The sequence below is a fragment of the Canis lupus genome, chromosome 20, assembly GCF_003254725.2.
Source record: "Canis lupus dingo isolate Sandy chromosome 20, ASM325472v2, whole genome shotgun sequence".
NCBI lineage: Eukaryota > Metazoa > Chordata > Mammalia > Carnivora > Canidae > Canis > Canis lupus.
The window spans coordinates 36339386-36359297 of record NC_064262.1 but is presented as its reverse complement, the minus strand read 5'-3'; the positions used below and the strand labels follow the sequence as shown (position 1 = coordinate 36359297).

General features: G+C 40.8%; 2 protein-coding genes across 9 annotated transcripts in view; one reads left to right on the top strand and one right to left on the bottom strand.

Annotated features, from left to right (window-relative positions):
• IL17RB (interleukin 17 receptor B) overlaps positions 1-8467 on the top strand; it is a 21046-nt gene extending 12579 nt beyond the window's left edge. For 3 of the 4 annotated variants that reach the window (XM_025456211.3, XM_025456210.3, XM_025456209.3), the window contains exons 11-12: positions 1156-5848; positions 6183-8467. In XM_025456211.3, the coding sequence (XP_025311996.1) occupies positions 1156-1700 (545 nt within the window). In that variant the 3' untranslated portion in view covers positions 1701-5848; positions 6183-8467. Of the gene's footprint in view, positions 1-1155; positions 5849-6182 lie in introns of those variants that run through there. The other variant, XM_049098291.1, reaches the window with a different exon arrangement.
• Positions 2886-19912, bottom strand: ACTR8 (actin related protein 8). Of its 5 annotated transcripts, none has more exons than XM_025456207.3 (13): positions 19675-19912; positions 15780-15950; positions 14323-14433; positions 13580-13684; positions 13189-13362; positions 11075-11168; positions 10726-10858; positions 9291-9444; positions 8193-8288; positions 7553-7693; positions 6338-6602; positions 5444-5607; positions 2886-4637 (listed from the first exon to the last, which is right to left on the bottom strand). In XM_025456207.3, the coding sequence occupies exons 1-13, from the start codon at positions 19795-19797 to the stop codon at positions 4494-4496; spliced, it is 1875 nt and encodes a 624-aa protein (XP_025311992.1). In that variant the 5' UTR covers positions 19798-19912; the 3' UTR covers positions 2886-4493. The 5 variants fall into 5 exon arrangements, with proteins under 5 accessions (XP_025311992.1, XP_048954238.1, XP_035559206.1 ...); XM_049098281.1 differs by lacking the exon at positions 19675-19912 and adding an exon at positions 18915-19459; XM_035703313.2 differs by lacking the exon at positions 19675-19912 and adding an exon at positions 19264-19436 and having other exon boundaries at positions 15780-15913.

Below are 19912 nucleotides of genomic sequence, written 5' to 3'. Positions count from 1 at the left end.
AGGACCTCAATCTGGTCACTACCACTGGTTTATCTTTTATCATGAGGCATCTAAAAGGACAGCAATGAGCAAAAGATAGCTAATAACAAATTGCATTTTGCCTGTAATAGGTACTCCAAGCTAGTTCCTTTTTTTTTTTTTTTTTTTTTTTAAGATTTATTTATTCATGAGAGACACAGACTGAGAGAGAGAGGCAGAGACACAGGCAGAGGGAGAAGCAGGCTCCTCACAGGGAGCCCGATGCGGGACTTGATCCCGGATCCCGGGATCACGATTTGAGCTGAAGGCAGGCGCCCAACCATTGAGCCACCCAGGCGTGCCTAGTTCCTACTTTTTAAAAATAATTCTTCCATGCATAAGAACACCACACACTTGAATCCATATATTTGAGACCTTGCCAACACTCAGACACTGAGGATTTGAATACAGAAACCAGAGAGTATTTATACAGATACCTGAAAACTTCTGCTTCTCCTCTTCACATGGAGCCAAATCTAAACGTACCCTCTGAGTTATTTGTGATGTTGTGCCTAGAACAAGGTTAATCTCATAACCTTAGTACGGAAGCCATGTGGAACGATGACCTTGGGAATACTTCTATTCAGGGAATATGGTTGGCCTGTTATTAAGTTATAGTACTTTCACATATAGTTTCTGTTCTTAGAGCACATACAAAATTCCAGTTCAGTTCCAGCTGAAATGGGCTACCAGCTAACCTTATGCAACCACAAAGAAACTTTACCACCTGCAGATAGAAGATGGACCAGTTACCGAGTTGACTTAACTCAAAATGTGATGTGAAGGACAGGTCAGGTGACCCTGGCCCTGTTTATATAGGACACTAAGAATAGTACAGTTACAACCACCTACCTAAAACAAAGTACCTGAAGCTGAAAAGATATGGCTTAAGACGACTGATTTAGTGATCAGGACTTGGAAAATACATCTTTTAAAGCATCTTTAAGGTCTAAACATCCGGGTCTTTCAGGCGATACATTCAAAATGAACACTGGGGATATTTCCTCTCTGGCAGTAACAATGTCCCTGGTGCTCCACCAGCATCCCCTAGCAAGGGATCATTTAATAGTGGTTCAGACCAGAGTGAAAGCCTACTGTTTGTGGCTCACAGAGAACAAATGCTCTCTCTCCCCACAGAAAGGACCAAGAAGGCTTCCTTCCCTACCACCACGCTACTGCCCCTCATTAAGGTTCTTGTGGTCTACCCATCTGAAATCTGTTTCCATCACACAGTTTGTTACTTCACTGAATTTCTTCAAAATCATTGCAGAAGTGAGGTTATCCTTGAAGAATGGCAGAAAAAGAAAATAGCTGAGATGGGTCCAGTGCAGTGGCTTACCACTCAGAAGAAAGCAGTTGATAAAGTCATCTTCCTTCTTTCCAATGATGTCAGCTCCAGTTGTGATAACACCTGTGGCCAGAGGGAGGGCAGCCCGCACGAGAGCTCCCAAGACCTATTCCCCCTGGCCTTTAACCTCTTCTGCAGCGATCTGAGAAGCCAGACTCCTCTTGACAAATACATGGTAGTCTATTTTAGGGATGCTGATATCAAAGATGAATACAGTGCGCTCAGTGTCTGCCCCAAGTACCACCTCATGAGGGATGCTGCTGCTTTCTGTACAGAACTCCGCGTCAAGCAGCCAGGGTCAGGAGGAAAGAGACTGACAGCCTGTTTCCTATAGCCCACCCATGAGAAATGAGGGGCCTTGAAGCCTTCTTACCCACAGGGGGAAGGTATCTCAGATGATTCTGAAGGTTCCTATATGGGCTACATGCAGGAAATATTTTGTATACACCTGCTTTATGTAGCAAGAAAAATAGGATTCAAAACAATACATATGCCTTAGTTTAATTAGAACTTTTATGCCAATGAAACTGTTACAAATACTAACTACTGTTGCATTAACTGAAGGACAGAAACTAAATTTATAAAGCTAAATCAACTTCATACCTAAAAGTCAAGGAGACTTAAAATGCAGAACTAAAACCACTGATAACAACAAAGCATCTTCCAGGAGAACATCCAGTCTTGAATAGCCCACGCACTGCACTGTAAGCAAAATTATTTATTTCTGTGACATTCTGAACTTAAGTTAGTGAATACCAAATTTAAGAAAACCTTTGCTCCTTCACTAGTAACTTCATAGGTGAAAAACCCTCTATTATATACAAAAGCTATTTTAAAGAAAACAGAATAGGTAATAACAAGCTGAACTCCTCTTTGCTGACCAGATGATGTAGTATATGTATAGCCATTTGTATTATCTGGCACTTGCATAGGACCTTCCTGCCCTGAACTAGATTCATGTCCTATCTGATTCTTGTACAGGTGACTTTTAACATGATTACCAACATCCATTACCTGCAGACCTAATGTCTACTTTGGCCCAGTTATCTTTAAGAGGTTATTGTAAGAGTTCAGAGTTTCTTGGTGAATATGTAACTTTTCCTGTTCAAAACACAATTCCTGCTCCATCGAAAGTCAGCCCTCTTGAAATAATTAGGCTTTTTATAAATGGAATTATAATGGTTTGCCCGAATAAAAAATTACCAAGAGCTAGAAATGTATGGTATTTAAAGTCTCCCAACTTCTTTTTATAAAAGAATCTTTTTCTTAACGCAGAGATTACCAAGAGGCCATTTATATTAGCACACAATTTTTCTAGGAATGCTTGTCTCTCTCACACAGTGCAATACTGAATCTGCCCTAGAATGTGGATCAGCTTTTGATGGATAACTTTTGAAATGTATTTGTGAAGTGTTAAAGCTAACCTTAAAGGGACAGGTCTTACAGATAAAATAAAAAACAAAATAAGGAAGCACAGAATGAAAACTCACCATGTCCAACTTCACAAGCAGACACTTGGTAATGGTGAGGCAATATGTTTAATGTGGTTAAACTCACTTGTCATGAACAGTTTTCAAGGCGCTTTTAAGTGCTAGTAACAAAAGACGGACAAAGCTTATGTCAAAACTTGGACCAGAAACCAACTTCCTCTGAATCAGTATCTACCAGTTATAAGGGTAATAGGTTACTATGTAAAAAACCAATTATACACAAAATACATTTTGCTTTTGGAACTAGGTAGACATTAATAAATTGGGGTGAAACAGTGCAGAAAAATAAATAAAATCAATATTGTATAAATTTATTTTGTTAAAATTTTAAAAAAATAAAGAGTACACAATCTTATTAAGATTGAAGGCACATATCTTCAATAATACCAAACAAGGTAAAAATCATTGTTCCTCACCTGAGCAGGTATTTAGAATATTCCTTGTTATGCAAAATGTTCTAGGACCACTATTTCTTCAGGCGCTGAGATTTCTAACCATCCTACTCTTTCTATATTGTACTTTTACCCTCCACCTCTTAACCTCTTATCTCTACCTTTGTCTCTCACCTCCCTCATTCTGAGTCCCACTCCCATCTCCAGTTCTGGATAAGCAGATGGTGGAAGCAGACTCCCAGCAGGGAGTGGCAGGAATCAGGCAATTCCCCAGGCTCCCAGGTCTCTTCTGTCTCCACACAATACTTTCTTTTCCTCTGGCCAGGGGCTTGGAAGGCTTCCCCAAGGCCTGGACCGCTGGTGCTAATACCGGTTTGTATTTAGATTTTGCTTCAGATGGTTCACAGATTCAGGTCAAATGATCATACCAAGCATAAAGAGTTCTGAAACCTTTCTCTTAGTTCCTTTAAGGAAAACTGGGGGCTTGATGATTAAATTAGTAGTGATTAGAGCAGTCACCTTTACTTATCTGTACAACACAAGTTAACTCTACATTACACCTGAGTTGTTTCTATTGGGCTTGAAGAAGGAAACAAGTTTTCAGTTTTTGTTCTGTTTTGGCCAGATAAGGACTGTTTTCTTTCCCTAAGCCTACCCTGAAGCATGTGAGTAACAAAAGCCAACCAGCCCAGCCTTAAATCTTTGCCTCTGGAAATCCAGAGCTCAACCAGTCAGTCTTTTTTATAATCCAACAGAAAAAGAAAAGAACATTTTTCCCCCTATTTGGAATTCTAAGTCCACACGAGTCCCAACATGTGTGCCTGCTGTAACACGAGGGAAATGGCATGACCACACAGCTCAGCTCTAAGGAGTCAGGTACCCAAGTCACTGCTCCCACCCTTTGTGGATGCTTGAGATTGTCTGATGACACTGAGATCAATTTAAGCCCAGGTGTGCACATGAGACAACAGCAACAATTCACATCATCATCAGGGAGCTCCTGCAATCCTGAGAAAGGGGCAGAATTTACCACTGAAGAGTAAGTTCATATTTATTAAGTATCCTGACTACAAAAGCAGCTTATAATTTCACACCAGATGTCCTGCTGTCAACATAAAAGTTAAAATTCATTTATTTTCCATGAAACTTAAGCATCTGAGTCAATAAATTAAAATATACATATTTTTAAGTCTTTTATACCAGGAGGCCTGTTTTTGGTCTTCAATAGGCACTTTCTGCCTGTTTTCACCATACAAAAGCAGCTCGCTCTCGTAACATGCGGACACCAAAGCGCTGCCATTCTCTCTGATAAATCCATAGTTCCTGTGTTGTGTCCAAACAAGCCAACACAGCCCCTCCTTTCCATGCAATCAGCCGGGGATCCATGTCCTAGGGAAATGATAAAGATATTTCAGCAAAAGCAGATAAGACGTATAATCATTTCCTTGAATTTGAGGTAGAAAAAACCTGCTGAGTCAATACCTAAAAAGCCAGATTTTCAACCTGCATTAAAGACTCACCTATACAAAGGACCCATTAACTACAGACATCTTTCTGTTCCAACTGATGAGAAAACTTTAGTGTTTATTACTGAAGATGCTACCATTCAATACTATTACTTTACAAATAGGCCCCATACTTAAGGAACATACGTAAGGAAATCATTATTCTGAAGTTAGAGTAGAATAAATGTATGCCATAATCCCTCGCACAGGATTAAAATTAAATAAGAACATTCCCAGGAATTGTTCGTGGGATATAATGAAATACAGACATCATCTCTTTCTAAATTCCAGGGTTTATGTTTCTTTCCAAGACAGTTCAAGCCAAAAGGATCTGTAAAGATGCCCTGGTCCATAGACCAGCAGCAGATCTTAAATATGAAAGCAAAAACTGAAGCTGTTCTGGCCAATGTGAGACCAGCCTGTCCTTTTCCAGAGGCATACCTTTTGGAAGTCAGTCTAGTCTGGAGAGGAGAGCTGGGACTAACACCCAGAAAGCCAGGCCCCTAGCCAAAAGCTCCTTGCACCAAATCTGTGACCCACTGAAATTCTTCTACTTGCCCAAGCCCTTAATTAAGAGCAGCCCAGACACAAACTCATGCCTCCCAGCATTTTATCTGTCCACATACAACATTACAATTAGAATCAGTCCTGATTTCATTTGTATGCAATCCAACTGCACCGACAACAGACCTTGGGCCTTGTGATCACATCCACATTCTCAATAATTCGTCTGAATGAAGGTGGCATTTTGTTGAGAATTCTGTGCTGCAGAAATTCTTGAGCTTTATGAAACATCAGACCACCTCCCACCACCAGGATGGAACTGTACATCTTCTTTTTGGTATCATCAGATGCTGAAAAGACAATGATATTCCTTCCACTCTTTTTCTCCATATCCACCACCACCCTGGGCCAAGCCACCACCATCTCGTTTGGATAATTCTAAAAGCCTCCTCAAAGGTTTCTCTCCAACCCATCCTCAACAATGCAGACAGAAGAATCTTGCAAAACACCAACATGAACATGTTGTTACCATACTTTCTACCTGCAGGATTAAGACCAAAATCTCTACAGGGACCTACAAAGTTCAATATGGTGTGTATTCACTGCTTCTCTAGCTTCATCCTGGCACCCAGTGTCCCCAGCCATACTAATCTCCACACAGGCATCTTCCTCTGCCCAGAATGCCATCCTGACAGGCTAACCCCCACTCACCTCCTAAATCTCTCTTAAGTGGCTCTTTCCCAAGAAAGGTTTCCCTGCCTCCCATCCTCCACACTGCTTCCTCCTATTAAAAATCCCTTATTAAATCCCTCAATCAGAAGCACTGAAAGTCAGTATCCTTTAGTTAGTTCACCTTTGTAGCACCTGCCATAGTTGTGGTTTCCCATTTGTGTGACAATTTAACTTTTTTGGTCTTCTCTACTAGGCTATATGCCCAATGAGACCAGGAACCAATTTCTAATATCAGACAACACAAGTGCAGCAGGTGCTCCAGTTTTTCAATGCATATGTTATGCTGCATACCCACAGTCTAGCTTTAACACATTCAATAACTGCTACTGGCTCCTGAAACATGCTTACAACAGCAGTCTATGCTGTGAAGAATGGCTTTATCCAGGCCCAGGGCTTTCCCTTCAAACAGAGAGATGGCAGTCTTCCTGGACATCAGTGCTGTGAGAGCCTCCTCGGATTCATTGCCAGGCATCAAACAGTCTCCTTGGGAGGATCCCAAATCCACTTCCTGGGCATGGAGTCTTTCTGGAAGATCAGAAGACTGGCCACGAAGATCCCCTTCAAATCCAATGGGTTTGGATGCAGACTTTCGGTCAGCAGTAGCTTTGGCAGACTAAATCAATTAAAAGGACAATCAAGTAGATGGTAGGACTATACCAGATGTTCTCCAGCTAGACCCCACTCCTCCCTACTGCGCTATTTTATAGTGCTTTACACTACTATAAAGCAAAGGTGCATTACTGTGGTGCAGAAGGAGTACATGCTAGTATATAGCCAACCACTTGGACCCTCTCCCGGATCACCTGGGAGTGAGACATGGTGTACAAAAGATGAGGATATGCGGACAATCCCAAAGCAGTCACTGGGAGGCAGAGCAAATCTCACGACCTTATTATCACTGATTGGATTTTAAAATTGAAAATGTCGGCATACACAGACTTTTCCTGCTTGAATAGAGTTTTTAGGTGGAGTTCAGTAGGATTCTTGTGCCTATGGCTATTATGAAATCCTCATTTTCAGACCCTACCTAACCACCTCATGATCAGGGACAAGGACTAGAACAGGTTTAGAGCCCTCCTTTCTCCATCATGAGCTGCTGTTTCACTGGCAGATAAGAGCTTTAATTTGTGCCCTTATATTAAATATCCTATTACTGGGATAATCAGCTCTGGACAAAAGAATTCAGCTTTCTGCCTAGACCTCATACCATTTACATTACATTATGATTTTAAAAATAGGTCAGATTTTACTGAAAATACTCCTTACTGAATAAATATTCAAAAGAAGATACTGTATACACCAAAAGGAAGTATCTTCATTAAACTAACTTTTAAACATGTGGACTGGTATTCTGAAAATCGGATTATTGAATGAAGAAATCTGTCATCTGGATTTTAAATTTAGACTTCATCTACAGTAGACTTCATTTCATCTACAATCCTAAAAACAGTATCAGCTTTAGTATGCAGTCAGATTCTAGCGACTGCAATGATCTATTAATGATGGGCAAACTTCTCCTGCAGGGTCAAAGCTATCTCCTCACACACCAGAATCACTGCGGACCTGTTCTTGCTTGCTCTGTGTGGCTAGCAGGTAATGCTCATCATGAGGATCCTCAGGGTCACCCTGGGATCTGTGCTGCAAAGTTGTCATTTTCTGTCCAACAATTCCAAAAGTTGCTGGGTAAAACAAAGCCATTGGAGCCTGTGCAAGGAAGAAAACAAATATCAACCAAGGATACTAATCCATTAAACTCTGTTCTTCCCCAAACAAAACTGGAAGATTAGACCCTAGAAGGCAGACTGAGTAAGCATTCTCTTTTGGGAGTTAGTATTATTTCTTCATTGCAGAAGAGGTCAGAAAACTACAGAAATCATCCAATTGAATGAGTGATGTGATACCATAGAGAAAAATGTCAAAGCAAATGTAATTCGAGTGCCTAACAAGCTATTTTAAAATTCCTTAGTAAGAATAGTACCCCCTCTCTAAGTAAGAACTAATCATACAGTGGCTAATTAAAAAGATAGTCTTTAGATCTATTATGATCTGTATGCTATCAGGGACTTTTAAGCTGGTTTAGCCGACAGTCTAAACCAGCTGACATTCTGACCTCATGAGGTTTCAGACAAGTATATATTCTCTCAATCTGACTGAACCTGGATGGCTTTCTTTCTACCCATGGAAATACACAACTACACATTACCTGGAGTTTTTCATCTCCTAATCGAAACTGGTAAAGTAGGGCAGGGGAATCTGGATGTCGAATTTGAAACTCATGATCCTGAAGCCCAGAGATGTCCTGATTCCAGAAAAAGATGCTGTCAGTGAACCAGTAAAAGTGCATATAAACTCCTCAAATGACAAGCCTCTCTACTATTCAAATCTCACCTATAATATAGCTGCTCTGCAACTTTCTACCATTTCTTCTTTTCCCCCCATTTCAACTGGAACTTAATAAAATAGTTCAGATATACCTTACTTTTAACATGTCTGAAATTTCTGTCATCTGCATTTTTATCTTTATTATCGGTAAATATTAATTCAAACAAGGATCCAAATCAATAAGCCAATTCCCTCAGTAACTGGGAAATGATACCCAGTCTTAGGTTTCTCAAAATTTTGTTGTTTAGAATTAGGATTGCTTGAAAAATGTCAGGGAAAATAAGAAGGCCTGAAACAGAAAGCATAAAAAGGTAGGAATAGACATATAGCAAAGATTAAAGGTTGACTATTCACAACACTAAGAAAGTGCTTCAGTTGCTGCCATTTAATTAAATGTCTGTACCTACATATGCATTACACCTAAAGGTTTACCTACATCTTGATCAAAGATCCTAAAGAGAGACAAATCTGCTAAATACTCACTTAAAAAAAAAACCAGCTGTATTTTCCAGAGCCTGAGACACATCCTAACAGCTCTAACCTTACCAAAACACTCTTAACTCCTTAAGAGCTTTAACTTTAAGGTTCTCTCAACTTCGGTTGAAAGGGTAGAATACTGCTATATATTTTTTTAAGATTTTATTTATTTGAGAGAGAGGCGGGGGGGGGCGGGGCGGCGGCACAGAGACAGCATGTTCACACACTCACGCATAAGCAGGGGAAGGGACAGAGAGAAGGGGAAGCAGGGAGCCCTACGCGGGGCTCAATCCCAGGACCTTGGTATTATGACCTCAGCTGAAGGCAGACACTTAACCAACTGAGCCACCCAGGTGCCTCTCTTATATTTTTAACTGCCTTTTGAATATCGTAAATTCTTCCTAGTAACAAAAATAATCAGCAATTTTGGTTTTGCTCCCACCTGATCTAAATGACAGAAAGTTTCTTTAAGATGCTGCAGAAGAAGACAATCCATTTTATTTGTTAGTTGGCATTCTCGGTAAGGGAATCCAGCTCGCTGCATGAGCCAGTAAAAACACCTTGACACGTCAGACCCCCCATAGGCCAGACAGAGCCTAGAGTTAAAAGAGAAAAGAGGTGGGTAATCTGTTGATCAAGAAGGTGCAAAGAGCATTTCAAAAACTAAACTAGGCACAGTGAAACCTAACAAGTCTCAAAAGATGTTTATTTTAGGAATAAAGAATGAAAAGACAGGATGGAGAGATGGGAGAAATAGAACTCTAGCAAACCATCAGTGGTGAGCACCTAGCAGCAGTCATGCTTTTGCAAAAAGTTTCCAAGAAAGAGAACAGCCTTAATGCAACTCATTTCTAAGTTACCATATTTACCATATCATAGTGGTTTGCCTGTCTATACTAATACGTCGAGGTGACAAACAGCGACACCATAAGACAGACTCACGGGAGAAAACTTTCAAGAGTATACCACCAACTAACTGAATGGTTCTATGATTTGCAAAGAGCACTGCTATATTATTTTAGAGGTGGGAGACCCGGGCCCAGTGTTTTCTCCATACTTTGAGACTCAATGGCATTAAGTAATACATAACCAATGGATGAGCCAAATCAACTTATACTGTTTTAGAATTCACTGTAATTTGGGATGGGAGGCAACAGATCAACTTTTTGCATGGACTGCTTAGGTCTTCTTTTAAATGTTTCTATGCCCTGGATCTTGAACTACATATGTGAGGGACAGAAAGCACTACAGCATCCTGAAGAAGCCATCCTGGAAGCACAAAAATGCTGCAAAGAATCTGTATGCGTATTGCCTGAGTGTGCTTACCTTTGTTGGGCTTGTCTCAGGAAGGACAAGCAGTAAATCTGCTCCTGAGTTACTTTATTACCTCTTATATCAGTGATGACATCATGAAGGGACTTGACCAGAACACTACTCATCACTCACTGAACAATTATGACAAAAGCAAATGCTCATAATGCTAGATAGAGAATTTGGACCTGAAAACCTATTTTCCCCTACATGACTTGTGTAATTAAAGCTTTGCTATGAGCATGATACGTATCTCTACATTAGACCACAGCAAGACACAGAGTTAATATATACACTGCCTCTGTGGGAAAGCACACAACACAAGTCAGGATTTTCAGGAGCTCCTGTTAGGTACTCATAACAGGAAGCATAAATAGTACTAACAGGAAGGATAAAATCAGTGGTTTATAGCCTTGCTAGAATTTGCACTTCCATAATTTTGGTTTCCTATGCAAACTCTGAATATATAATTCCTTATAATAATTTTCTTTTTAACTTCTGATGCTTTATAGCTGAACAGGCTGTGAGGGGAGAAAGCAGAGAATACTACCTTCCAAGATCCTTACCGAGTATTGCGATGAGAGACCCCATCCTCCACACAGCACACACTTGTCTTCTGGTCTCCAACATCTACAATACATGTGCTGCTTAAACCACTTCCAAAGGTGGCACACACAGACTCCTGATGGACCACAATTCCTAAAACACAAAGGTAGAGGAGCAATCAGCTAGGGAGCAGTAAAGATCCTAAGACAAATCATCCATTAAAGTCTGGGAACATCTGGGCAATTGTCCAAGCATGCCTGATCCTCTTAGAATATGCATTTCAATAAGGCAGTATATTAGATTAACTTTGTCAGTAAAATAGATAAACAATCTCATTTCAAACAGATTTCTCAGGAATATAAGACATACCTGAAAAACCCATCTTCATTAGGATCATATTCACTAATTCTTTCACGTGCTGTTTATTATAGATATCAGGAATTAACAAGATACATCTATAATACTAAAGAGAAGAACAAAGAAAAAAGAAGAGAAAACCATTAATACTAAAGCCAGATCAAAATAAATGTCACTACACTTGTCTTCAGAGAGGATTTTCTCTAAAGGATGGAAGCAATGGTTAGAGGCCCAGAACAAAGCTCAAATCTCTATCTTTTGGGTTTAATGAAAAACAGGAAATGCTGAAGTTGTGGGTTTTTTTTCCCTTTATATTAAAAACTTGTGAAATGGTATCAAAACCCCAGATCTCAAGATACACTATAAGGTTGTAATAATCAAAATAGTATGGTATTGGCACAAAAATACATAGATCAATGGAAGAGAATAGAGCCCAAAAATAAACCCACACTTATATGATCAATGAATCTTTGACAAAGGAGGCAAGAATAGCATTGGGAAAAAGAGAGTGTCTTCCATAAATGGTTCTGGGAAAACTGGACAGCCTTATGCAAAAGAATGGAACTGGACCACTTTCTTAAGCCCTGTTCAAAAAGAAACTCAAAATAGATTAAACACATAAACGTGAGATATGAAACCTGATAAGGGGTTAATAGTTGAAATATATAAAGAACTTATACAACTCAACAGCAGAAAAATAATCCAATTAAAAAATGGGCAGAGGGCATGAATAGACGTTTTTCCAATGAACATAGACAGATGGCCAACAGACACGTGAAAAGATGCTCAACATCACTCATCATCAGGGAAATGCAAACCAAAACCACAATGAGATATCACCTAAAACCTGTCAAAATGACTAGTATCAAACAGACAAGAAATAGCAAGTGTTGGTGAGGATGTGGAGAAAAAGGAACCCTTGTACACTGTTGGTGGGAATGTAAATTGGTATAGCCACTACGGAGAACAGAATGGAGATTCCTAAAAAGTTAAAAATAGAAATACCACACAACCCAGTAATTCCACTACTAGTTATTACCCAAAGAAAATTAAAACAGTAATTTGAAATAATATACACATTCCTATGTTCATTATAGCATTCTTTACAATAGCCAACATACGGAAGCAACGTAAGTATCCAATGATAGATAAATGTGTGAAGATGTGGTACATACATACAATGGTATATCAGCCATAAAAAAGAATGAAATCTTGCCATTTGCAACGACATGGGTAGACCTAGAGGACCTTACACTAAGTGAAGTAAGTCAGAAAAAGATAAATACGATTTCACTTATATGTGAAATCTTAAAAACAAAACAAAACAAAAAAAGCAGAAACAGACACATAAACATGGAGAATAAACTGGTGGTTGCCAGAGGGGGGAAGGAGGGTGGGCAAAATGGGTAAGGAGGACTGGGAGAGATAAACCTCCAGTTATGGAATGAATAAGTCATGGAGATGAAAGATACAGCACAGGGAACATAGTCACTGGTACTATAATGGTACTGTCATGGCATAGTGACAGAATGGTGGCTATACTTGGAGTGAGACCAGCATTATGAATAGGGTTGTCCAATCGCTATGCTATAAATCCGAAACTAATGTAACAATGGTGTGTCAACTATACTTCAACTGAAAAAGAAAAAAAAAAACACCTTGTGAAATTAAAAATAAGATAATAAGAACTGAAAAAGGTCCAGTGATAAGGCACAAACATGACCAAGCTTGCTGGTTGCAGAGCAATAGATAGAGACACCGAAAAAAGAGAAAGCATGAGAGGTGAAGTCAGTGAAGAAAGAAAGCTGTCCTCAACACCTTAAGGCTGACAAAATGCTCTAAGGACATTAGATTACAAACAACTCAGTATTAGGCACTTTTACTGATCAATAATCTTTTTTTTTTTTTTTAAGATTTTATTTATTTATTCATGAGAGACGGAGAGAGAGAGAGGCAAAGACACAGGCAGAGGGAGAAGCAGGGTCCATGCAGGGAGCCCGACGTGGGACTCGATCCCCGGTCTCCAGGATCAGGCCCTGGGCTGAAGGCGGCGCTAAACCACTGAGCCACCTGGGCTGCCCAAGAATCTTAAAGCCAATCCAAGTTAACTGGGAATTTAACCTCACCTTTAAATCTTTCAGTGGAATTTCTAAGTATTTCTGGATTGCATGAGACCATATTACTTCAATATCTGCCAGAACAGCTGTGAGAGAGCCCCCCGGTCCTGGGTGAATATTTAACTGACCTCTTCTGATAGGCCAGTGAATATTATAACAGTCCAATGGATTAACATATAAGGCCTAGAAAAGACAAAGGAGATGAATATATTGTTAAAACTTCTTCTGGGTGTTTTCTGGATTCACATTAAAAATCTCAGGCCAGAGTTATGGTTAACATTTGCTGACTATTCTAAATGTTGAGAGTAGAGTATCTAACATCACAGGAGCCCGTTTGAGTATCTGGGCCTGAAAGGAAGATTATGAATTCTAGGAAACAACTAGAACTGGATGTCCCTACCTCTTCCCCAACCAAAAACTCAGGGTGATGAGATGTGTTGGTCCATTTATTTCCAGAACAGTGATCTAAAATTGCAGGTCGCATCTGCTTGTTGTAGGAACGTGCCTGAAATAAAAAAAAATCACCAGAAAATTTTATGTAAGAAAAAAAGGAGGGGGAATGGGAGAAACCTAGTATGAGTCCTCTTTTCTCCTCTCTCATAGACTAGATATAGTTAGCAAAATTTAATCACAAATTCTAAATATTTGGCAAAATACTGACTGGTCACAAAAAGATACTCTTGGCCTTTTCCAAAATTTTGATTGTTCCCATAGTTTTAATACCTAGAATGTGATTCATAACTAGTCCAAAACTAATACTGCAGTCTGCTTAAAACTGAATACACATTTACATATATGCCAACTCCTGTCCATTCCTAATAGTATTTTTCATCATATTAAAATGGCAAATGTAGTAAGCAAATTGCTTCCCACCAAGATCCTGGAATTACACACTTATGACTCTCAGGTAAACTCTAAATTTTTATTAATTTGCCAGAAGAAATACCATCTTTTAAATTATTTGGCTTGTCCAAGCATTTGTGACACTGATTTGGGTATTCTGTAGGTGGTTATGAATGCTTTTTCCTTTTTTAAGGAAATCCCATCTTTTATTTGCTTAATGAAATCAAGAGAACACATGAATGGCACTTATGATAGAACAGCGGTTATGGAATAAATCTGAAAAAAGAGTTAAGACTGAACCTGTTCAGGGGACACGGGAATCCGTCTTGTACCATTTGACATCTTTTTAGACCATATTGCTTGATCCACCATTTTAAGGCCATTTTGTCTTTGTTCATTACTTTCTGGTTTCTGGGGAAAAAAGGTGAAAGATGAGCAGCAGAAAGGATTTAATGAAAAGAGAAAGCAATGTGTCAAACTACTGATTTAATCCAAGAGAAATATCCCTCATCAACAAGAAGCAGCATTTCCTTAATCTTAGCCAAATATATCAATCTTAAGAATTCAAAATAATCTTATTATGAATAAAAAAGTCAAAAATAAACACCTCAAACCAAGTATCTGTAAAAATCTATAGCCTCAAGTGAATTTAAGTGATAAAGTCATTCAGAGGACTAAGTACAGGATAGCTACTTAGTATTTACAAAGTATTTCAGAAACTTTTCCAAATACTGACATAATTCTCATACCTAAATTTTACTCTTGAAATTTAGGCCCTACAGTAGAACTGTGAGATCCAAAGATACAAATGGATTTAGACTCTCATACCCTCAAAGTTACACCTAGGCTTAGAGAAATGAGCTTAGGTAGTCTTCTAGTTATGCTTAAAAAAAAAAAAAAAAAAAAAAAAAGAGTGGAACCCTAAAGCTTACTATTAGAAGTATAGAACCTACAGGTTCCTAAAATTACCTTTCACTTAAAACTTAAAAGTGGATTATGAAGCAATATGCACACTTTAACATCTACCATGAAAAATTTTTCTGATAATTACCATCTCCAAGGTAAGATCAAGTAAATGCTAACTGCAAGGATATACATAGTCCTGCCTTTAAATTATAATTTGAGGATCCCTGGGTGGCGCAGCGGTTTGGCGCCTGCCTTTGGCCCAGGGCACGATCCTGGAGACCCAGGATCGAGTCCCACATCGGGCTCCCGGTGCATGGAGCCTGCTTCTCCCTCTGCCTGTGTCTCTGCCTCTCTCTCTCTCTGTGACTATCATAAATAAATAAAAATTAAAAAAAAATTTAAAAAAAAAAAAAAAAATTATAATTTGATCTAAGATTGTAAGAAGTGATTATAACAATTCCATAAGTGATTACTTATAGATTGAAAACACAAACTCAATATAAACTCTAAGTATCTGGAAGAGAAAAATATGGAGCAGTTGAGAGACCTTAATGCTTTATTTTAAGTGAGTGACAATTCTGTATTGCCCATTTAAAAATCACCTTCATCAATACCCAATTCATATTAATGGGCTAAAATAATTTTGATTTGCTTGTCATAATTATTTCTTTACAATCTTAAACCACTAGCTCAAATGAAAAATGCTCTTTGTACCCCTGAATGATATTATTTTAAAATATATTAAACCCGTGAAGATATTAATTCAAGTTTACTGTGTATACCTGAATGTCTAAGCTGTCTCAAGGAAACAACATTGGGCTTTCTCTCCAGATCCTCCATTACGGACTTACATTTAGTCCTTCCCTTAGGAGCCAGTTGTCCTTGTATAGTGGCTGCCCTTGTTGTTTGTGTCTTCGTGCAATGACATGAGGAATGCTAGCAGGAAGTGTATCTGTGGCTCGGCCAATCCTTAAGGTTGTTGAACCTGGATGTATGACAACAATGAAGTTGCTCTGGATTTGCTGCCAATATAAAACAAAGGAATGTGACCTTAGTAAATAATATATAGGTAACAAGTTAAATAACATAAAGATAACAGGCTAGACTAAGAAGTTAGTTTCGTGTAGTAACTATCAGACTCACAGGTACCAAAATAAAATTCAGTTGAAGGTAGCTCTTTGAAAGGCATCCAATTATTGCTCTCTGCCTGAATGCAAATTCATTTCATATTTCTGTGCTCCCAGGATCTGACTCACAGTACATAGGTCGACACTTGTTTAAATGAAACCATAATTATCTAATGCAAGTTAACTTACAATTACTGGGCATTTCTGGGCCAGGTATTGGGGTACAATGGTGACCAAGACAAAATTCTGACCACGGGAGAACTCTCAGTTTACTAGGGGAAACAGACAAGGAATAAGTGTAGGGAATACGATGACTAGGGAAGTGCTAGCTAAATCTGCATTACCTAAAGATGCTTGTAAATAAAAAACTAGATTCTAAGCCTCCAGTACAAATATTCTGATTCAGAATTTCCAGGAAGGGAGCCTAGGAATCTGCAACTTTCAAAAGTTCTTGAGGTGATCAGTATGATCACTCAGGTTTGACAACCACTGGTTGAACACGTTAGGGAAGAAATTCACGTAAGCAGAGAATTACTATTTTGTAATGCTGGAAAGTAAGGCTTTTTATACAGCAACCACTTCTCAGTGTGTGCATAAACCACATTTTGGTTATCATTTTTAAAACATTTTACCTCTTCTTAGTTCTATGCTATTCACCTAATCTGGCAAAAGTTTGGTGTTAAAATGCCAGCGTTCACAATTCTATCTTCATAGGCCAGAAAACCTTGCTGCATCTTACAATCCATTCTTGGGAAATGGTGAACAAGAAATGACAAAGCAGCACATGTCAGGACACGAGTGATTACTGTGACCTTTATTTTTAGATGGTAATTGTTTCAGATCTGTAATTCGCAAGGGTGCGAAACATAGAATCTCAATCAGTTGGGGAACCTTTGCCTCATAAACTCATTAAAGGACCCATGGTTTCAGTACAGAGCAGGGGAAGAAGGGACTCTGACAATTCCTGTGCCAAGAGGATACCTCTGTGAAGAACCACCATTCCTGCACAACTCCTTAGCCAGCACCTACTCTGCTTTGCCCTTGAGCTACAGTTGGGTCTTCTTGCAGGTCTCCATTTAAAACATTTCCACAGCTTGCCCATAAGATAAAGTCCAGAACCTGTGAGATCAAGAACCTGTCTATTCTCCAGCCCTACTCAAGAACCACCTCCTTTCTGGTCTCTTTAATCTTCCCCATCTAGATCTCTCTTGATTTCTTAACTCATCACACTGTCTTGTCTTCATACAGGTAACTCCCTTTGCCTGCCATATCCTTTCTCCCTCGTAAATCTTACTTCTCCCTTCAGTTCTGAAGTTAAATGTCATCAGACTAGGTTTACTTAACCCCCTGCAATATAGTTTTCATGTCATCTATCATTTTATAATTATTTACTGTTTGCCCTCCCAACTAACAAAAACCTTCACGTAAAAAGGAATCACTTCTTTCTTACTCAGTACTCTATGCCTAGTGCAAGGCACACAGAAGCTAAGAGTTATTTGTTGAATGCATCTCTTTCAAGTGGTTGGCATGATGTTAAACAGTACTTCCCAAGCTTTTTTGCGCGATGGGAGACATTCGTCCAGTAAACTGGAGCAAAAAAGATGAAGCTGCTTGCCATCAGGATACCTGTACTTCATTTACGGAACACAGACTATACAGCACATTGACTGGGAAGTTCTGGGGTTAGTAATGGCAGTTTTCCAAAGTATATGGACAAATATTTTTAATTTCACACCTATTTTAACATATTATGAAACAACAAGCTAGTACACTCCACAAGTCATTTCCCAAATATTACTGCTTAAAAAAGACGGAGTAGGGGGCACCTGGGTGGTCAGTTGGTTGAGCGGCTGCCTTTGGCTCAGGTTATGTTCTCAGGGTTCTGGGAAGGAGCCATGCGCATTGGGCTCCCTACTGAGTAGGGAGTTTGCTTCTCCCTTTCCCTCTCCACACTTGTGCTCTCATGCTCACTCTCTCACCTCTCTCTCAAATAAAATAAAGATATATAGAAAAAAATAAAATAAAAAAATAAAAATATAAAACGAGTAAAACAGTTTTTAAGAAAGTAATGGATATGAAAAAGCCACAGAGAACATGGAAAAACTAATGGGTGTGGTACAACTGACCGAAGTTAAAGGAAATGCTGCTATAGTGGTTAAGGGCCCAGGCTCTGGATTCACAGATTTGGCTTCAAATTCATACAGCACCACTTCCTTGCTCTGGATGAAGTTCTTACCTCATAGAGTTATTGTGACCATTAATCTAGTTACTCATGTAGCTCAGAGTCTGGCTAGCTCTTCCAAAGTTCTCCGCTGCCTTTCAGAAGAGAGCAGACTCTGGCTCTAAGACTCTCATGATTGGCCCCACTAAGCTCTCCAGTTTCACCTCTTGCTCCTTTTATTTAAAAAAAAAAAAAAAAAAGCAAACATTTTATTTATTTACTCATGAGACATAGAGAGAGAGGCAGAGACACAAGCAGAGGGAGAAGCAGGCTCCATGCAGGGAGCCCGTGGTGGGACTCGACCCCGGGTCTCCAGGATCAGGCCCTAGGCTGAAAGCAGGTGCTCAACTGCTGAGCCACCGTGGCGTCCCAATCTTGCTCCTCCTTCTTCCTCACTTCCAGACATCATGGTCACCAATACTTCATGCCCTCTCCTGGCCCAGGTCTGTCCCTTCCATGCTGTCCTCCTACCCGGAGATCCCCCCTGGCTAGCTCCTAATCATTCTTAGGTCTTGGTGCAGAGGTCACTTCCTGTTAGGCGCTCCCAGGCCATCAGGGCCAGGGGAGGTACCTGCCGTGTGTGCCCAATACCTCCCGATGGCCTTCTGCATTAGCCCATCCCCACGATGCCCTCATACCTGCTGCCCCATACCCAACCGTGAGCTCTCCCACTCACAGAATGGGAGAGAATCCTAGTGGGTGGGAAAACTGAGGCCCGTGCAACAGTCAGAACCCCCTGGGGGTTCCCCGGGAGCGGGCACCCAGCAATGTATCCTACAGGTGCCAGGCCAGCTGGGTGTTATCCTCAGCCCATCCCCCCGTTAAGAAGCCGTGTCGGAGACGTCCAACATGAAATCCCGAGCATTATCAATGCCTCCTTGCTTTTTCCTGTGAATCTGCCCATTCTGTTTCCTACGGGAACGTTGTTTTTTTGTTTTTGTGTTTTCCACCGATCCCTAAGGATACACAGACACCCAGGTCCTTTGCCTGCCATGCAACTGTGAGTAACTCTTCCTGGTTAGCAGCCTTCACTCTCGAGCTGGCGCCGACACACAAACTCTTCACGTCTATTCAGACAGTCGTTTGCCTCTCTCCCCGGCGTCAGGCTTGAACTGGGCTCCACCCCCTGCGGCTTCCTTCACCAAGGAAACGGTGCCTGCCCGGTGCCTGCCCGGTGCCGGACTCCACCTGCGGAGTGGAGGTCACCGACAGCCCACGGCAGCTTCGGAAGTTCCCGAAGCCCAGTGTCCGTCCGGCCGCCGGCGGGCGTGACGAGCACCGCGGGGCACCAGCCGCCAGCGCGCGGGGACCGGAAGCCCCGCGTCGCCGCCGCCGCCGCCGCCCCCACCCCCCCGGCCGGAAGGCCCTCACGAGACCGCCCCCGGCGCCGCGCCTCACCTCCTGCAGCGACTCCGGCACCAGCGCGGGCACGATGGGGCGTTTCACGCCGCGTTGCTCCTTCTCCTTCTCCCCGCCCTTCTCCTTCCCGTTCTCCGCGTCCCCCTTCTCCGCCTGGGTCATCGCGGCCACCGACGCCCACACCCCGCCTCAGGGACCCGCGGCGCCCGCCGGAGCTGGACGGCGGCTGCGCGGGCGCAGCCTCCCCGCCGGCCGCCCGGCAACCAAGATGGCCGCC

Excerpts from the sequence above, each read along its gene's own strand:
- ACTR8 (XM_025456207.3), bottom strand. The coding sequence starts at position 19,797 with ATGACCCAGGCGGAGAAGGGGGACGCGGAGAACGGGAAGGAGAAGGGC. Across the intron at positions 15,951-19,674 it reads TGCCGGAGTCGCTGCAGGAG|CAAATCCAGAGCAACTTCAT; the intron begins GTGAGGCGCGGC and ends TTATATTGGCAG. Across the intron at positions 13,363-13,579 it reads AGTTTTTGGTTGGGGAAGAG|GCCTTATATGTTAATCCATT; the intron begins GTAGGGACATCC and ends TGTCTTTTCTAG.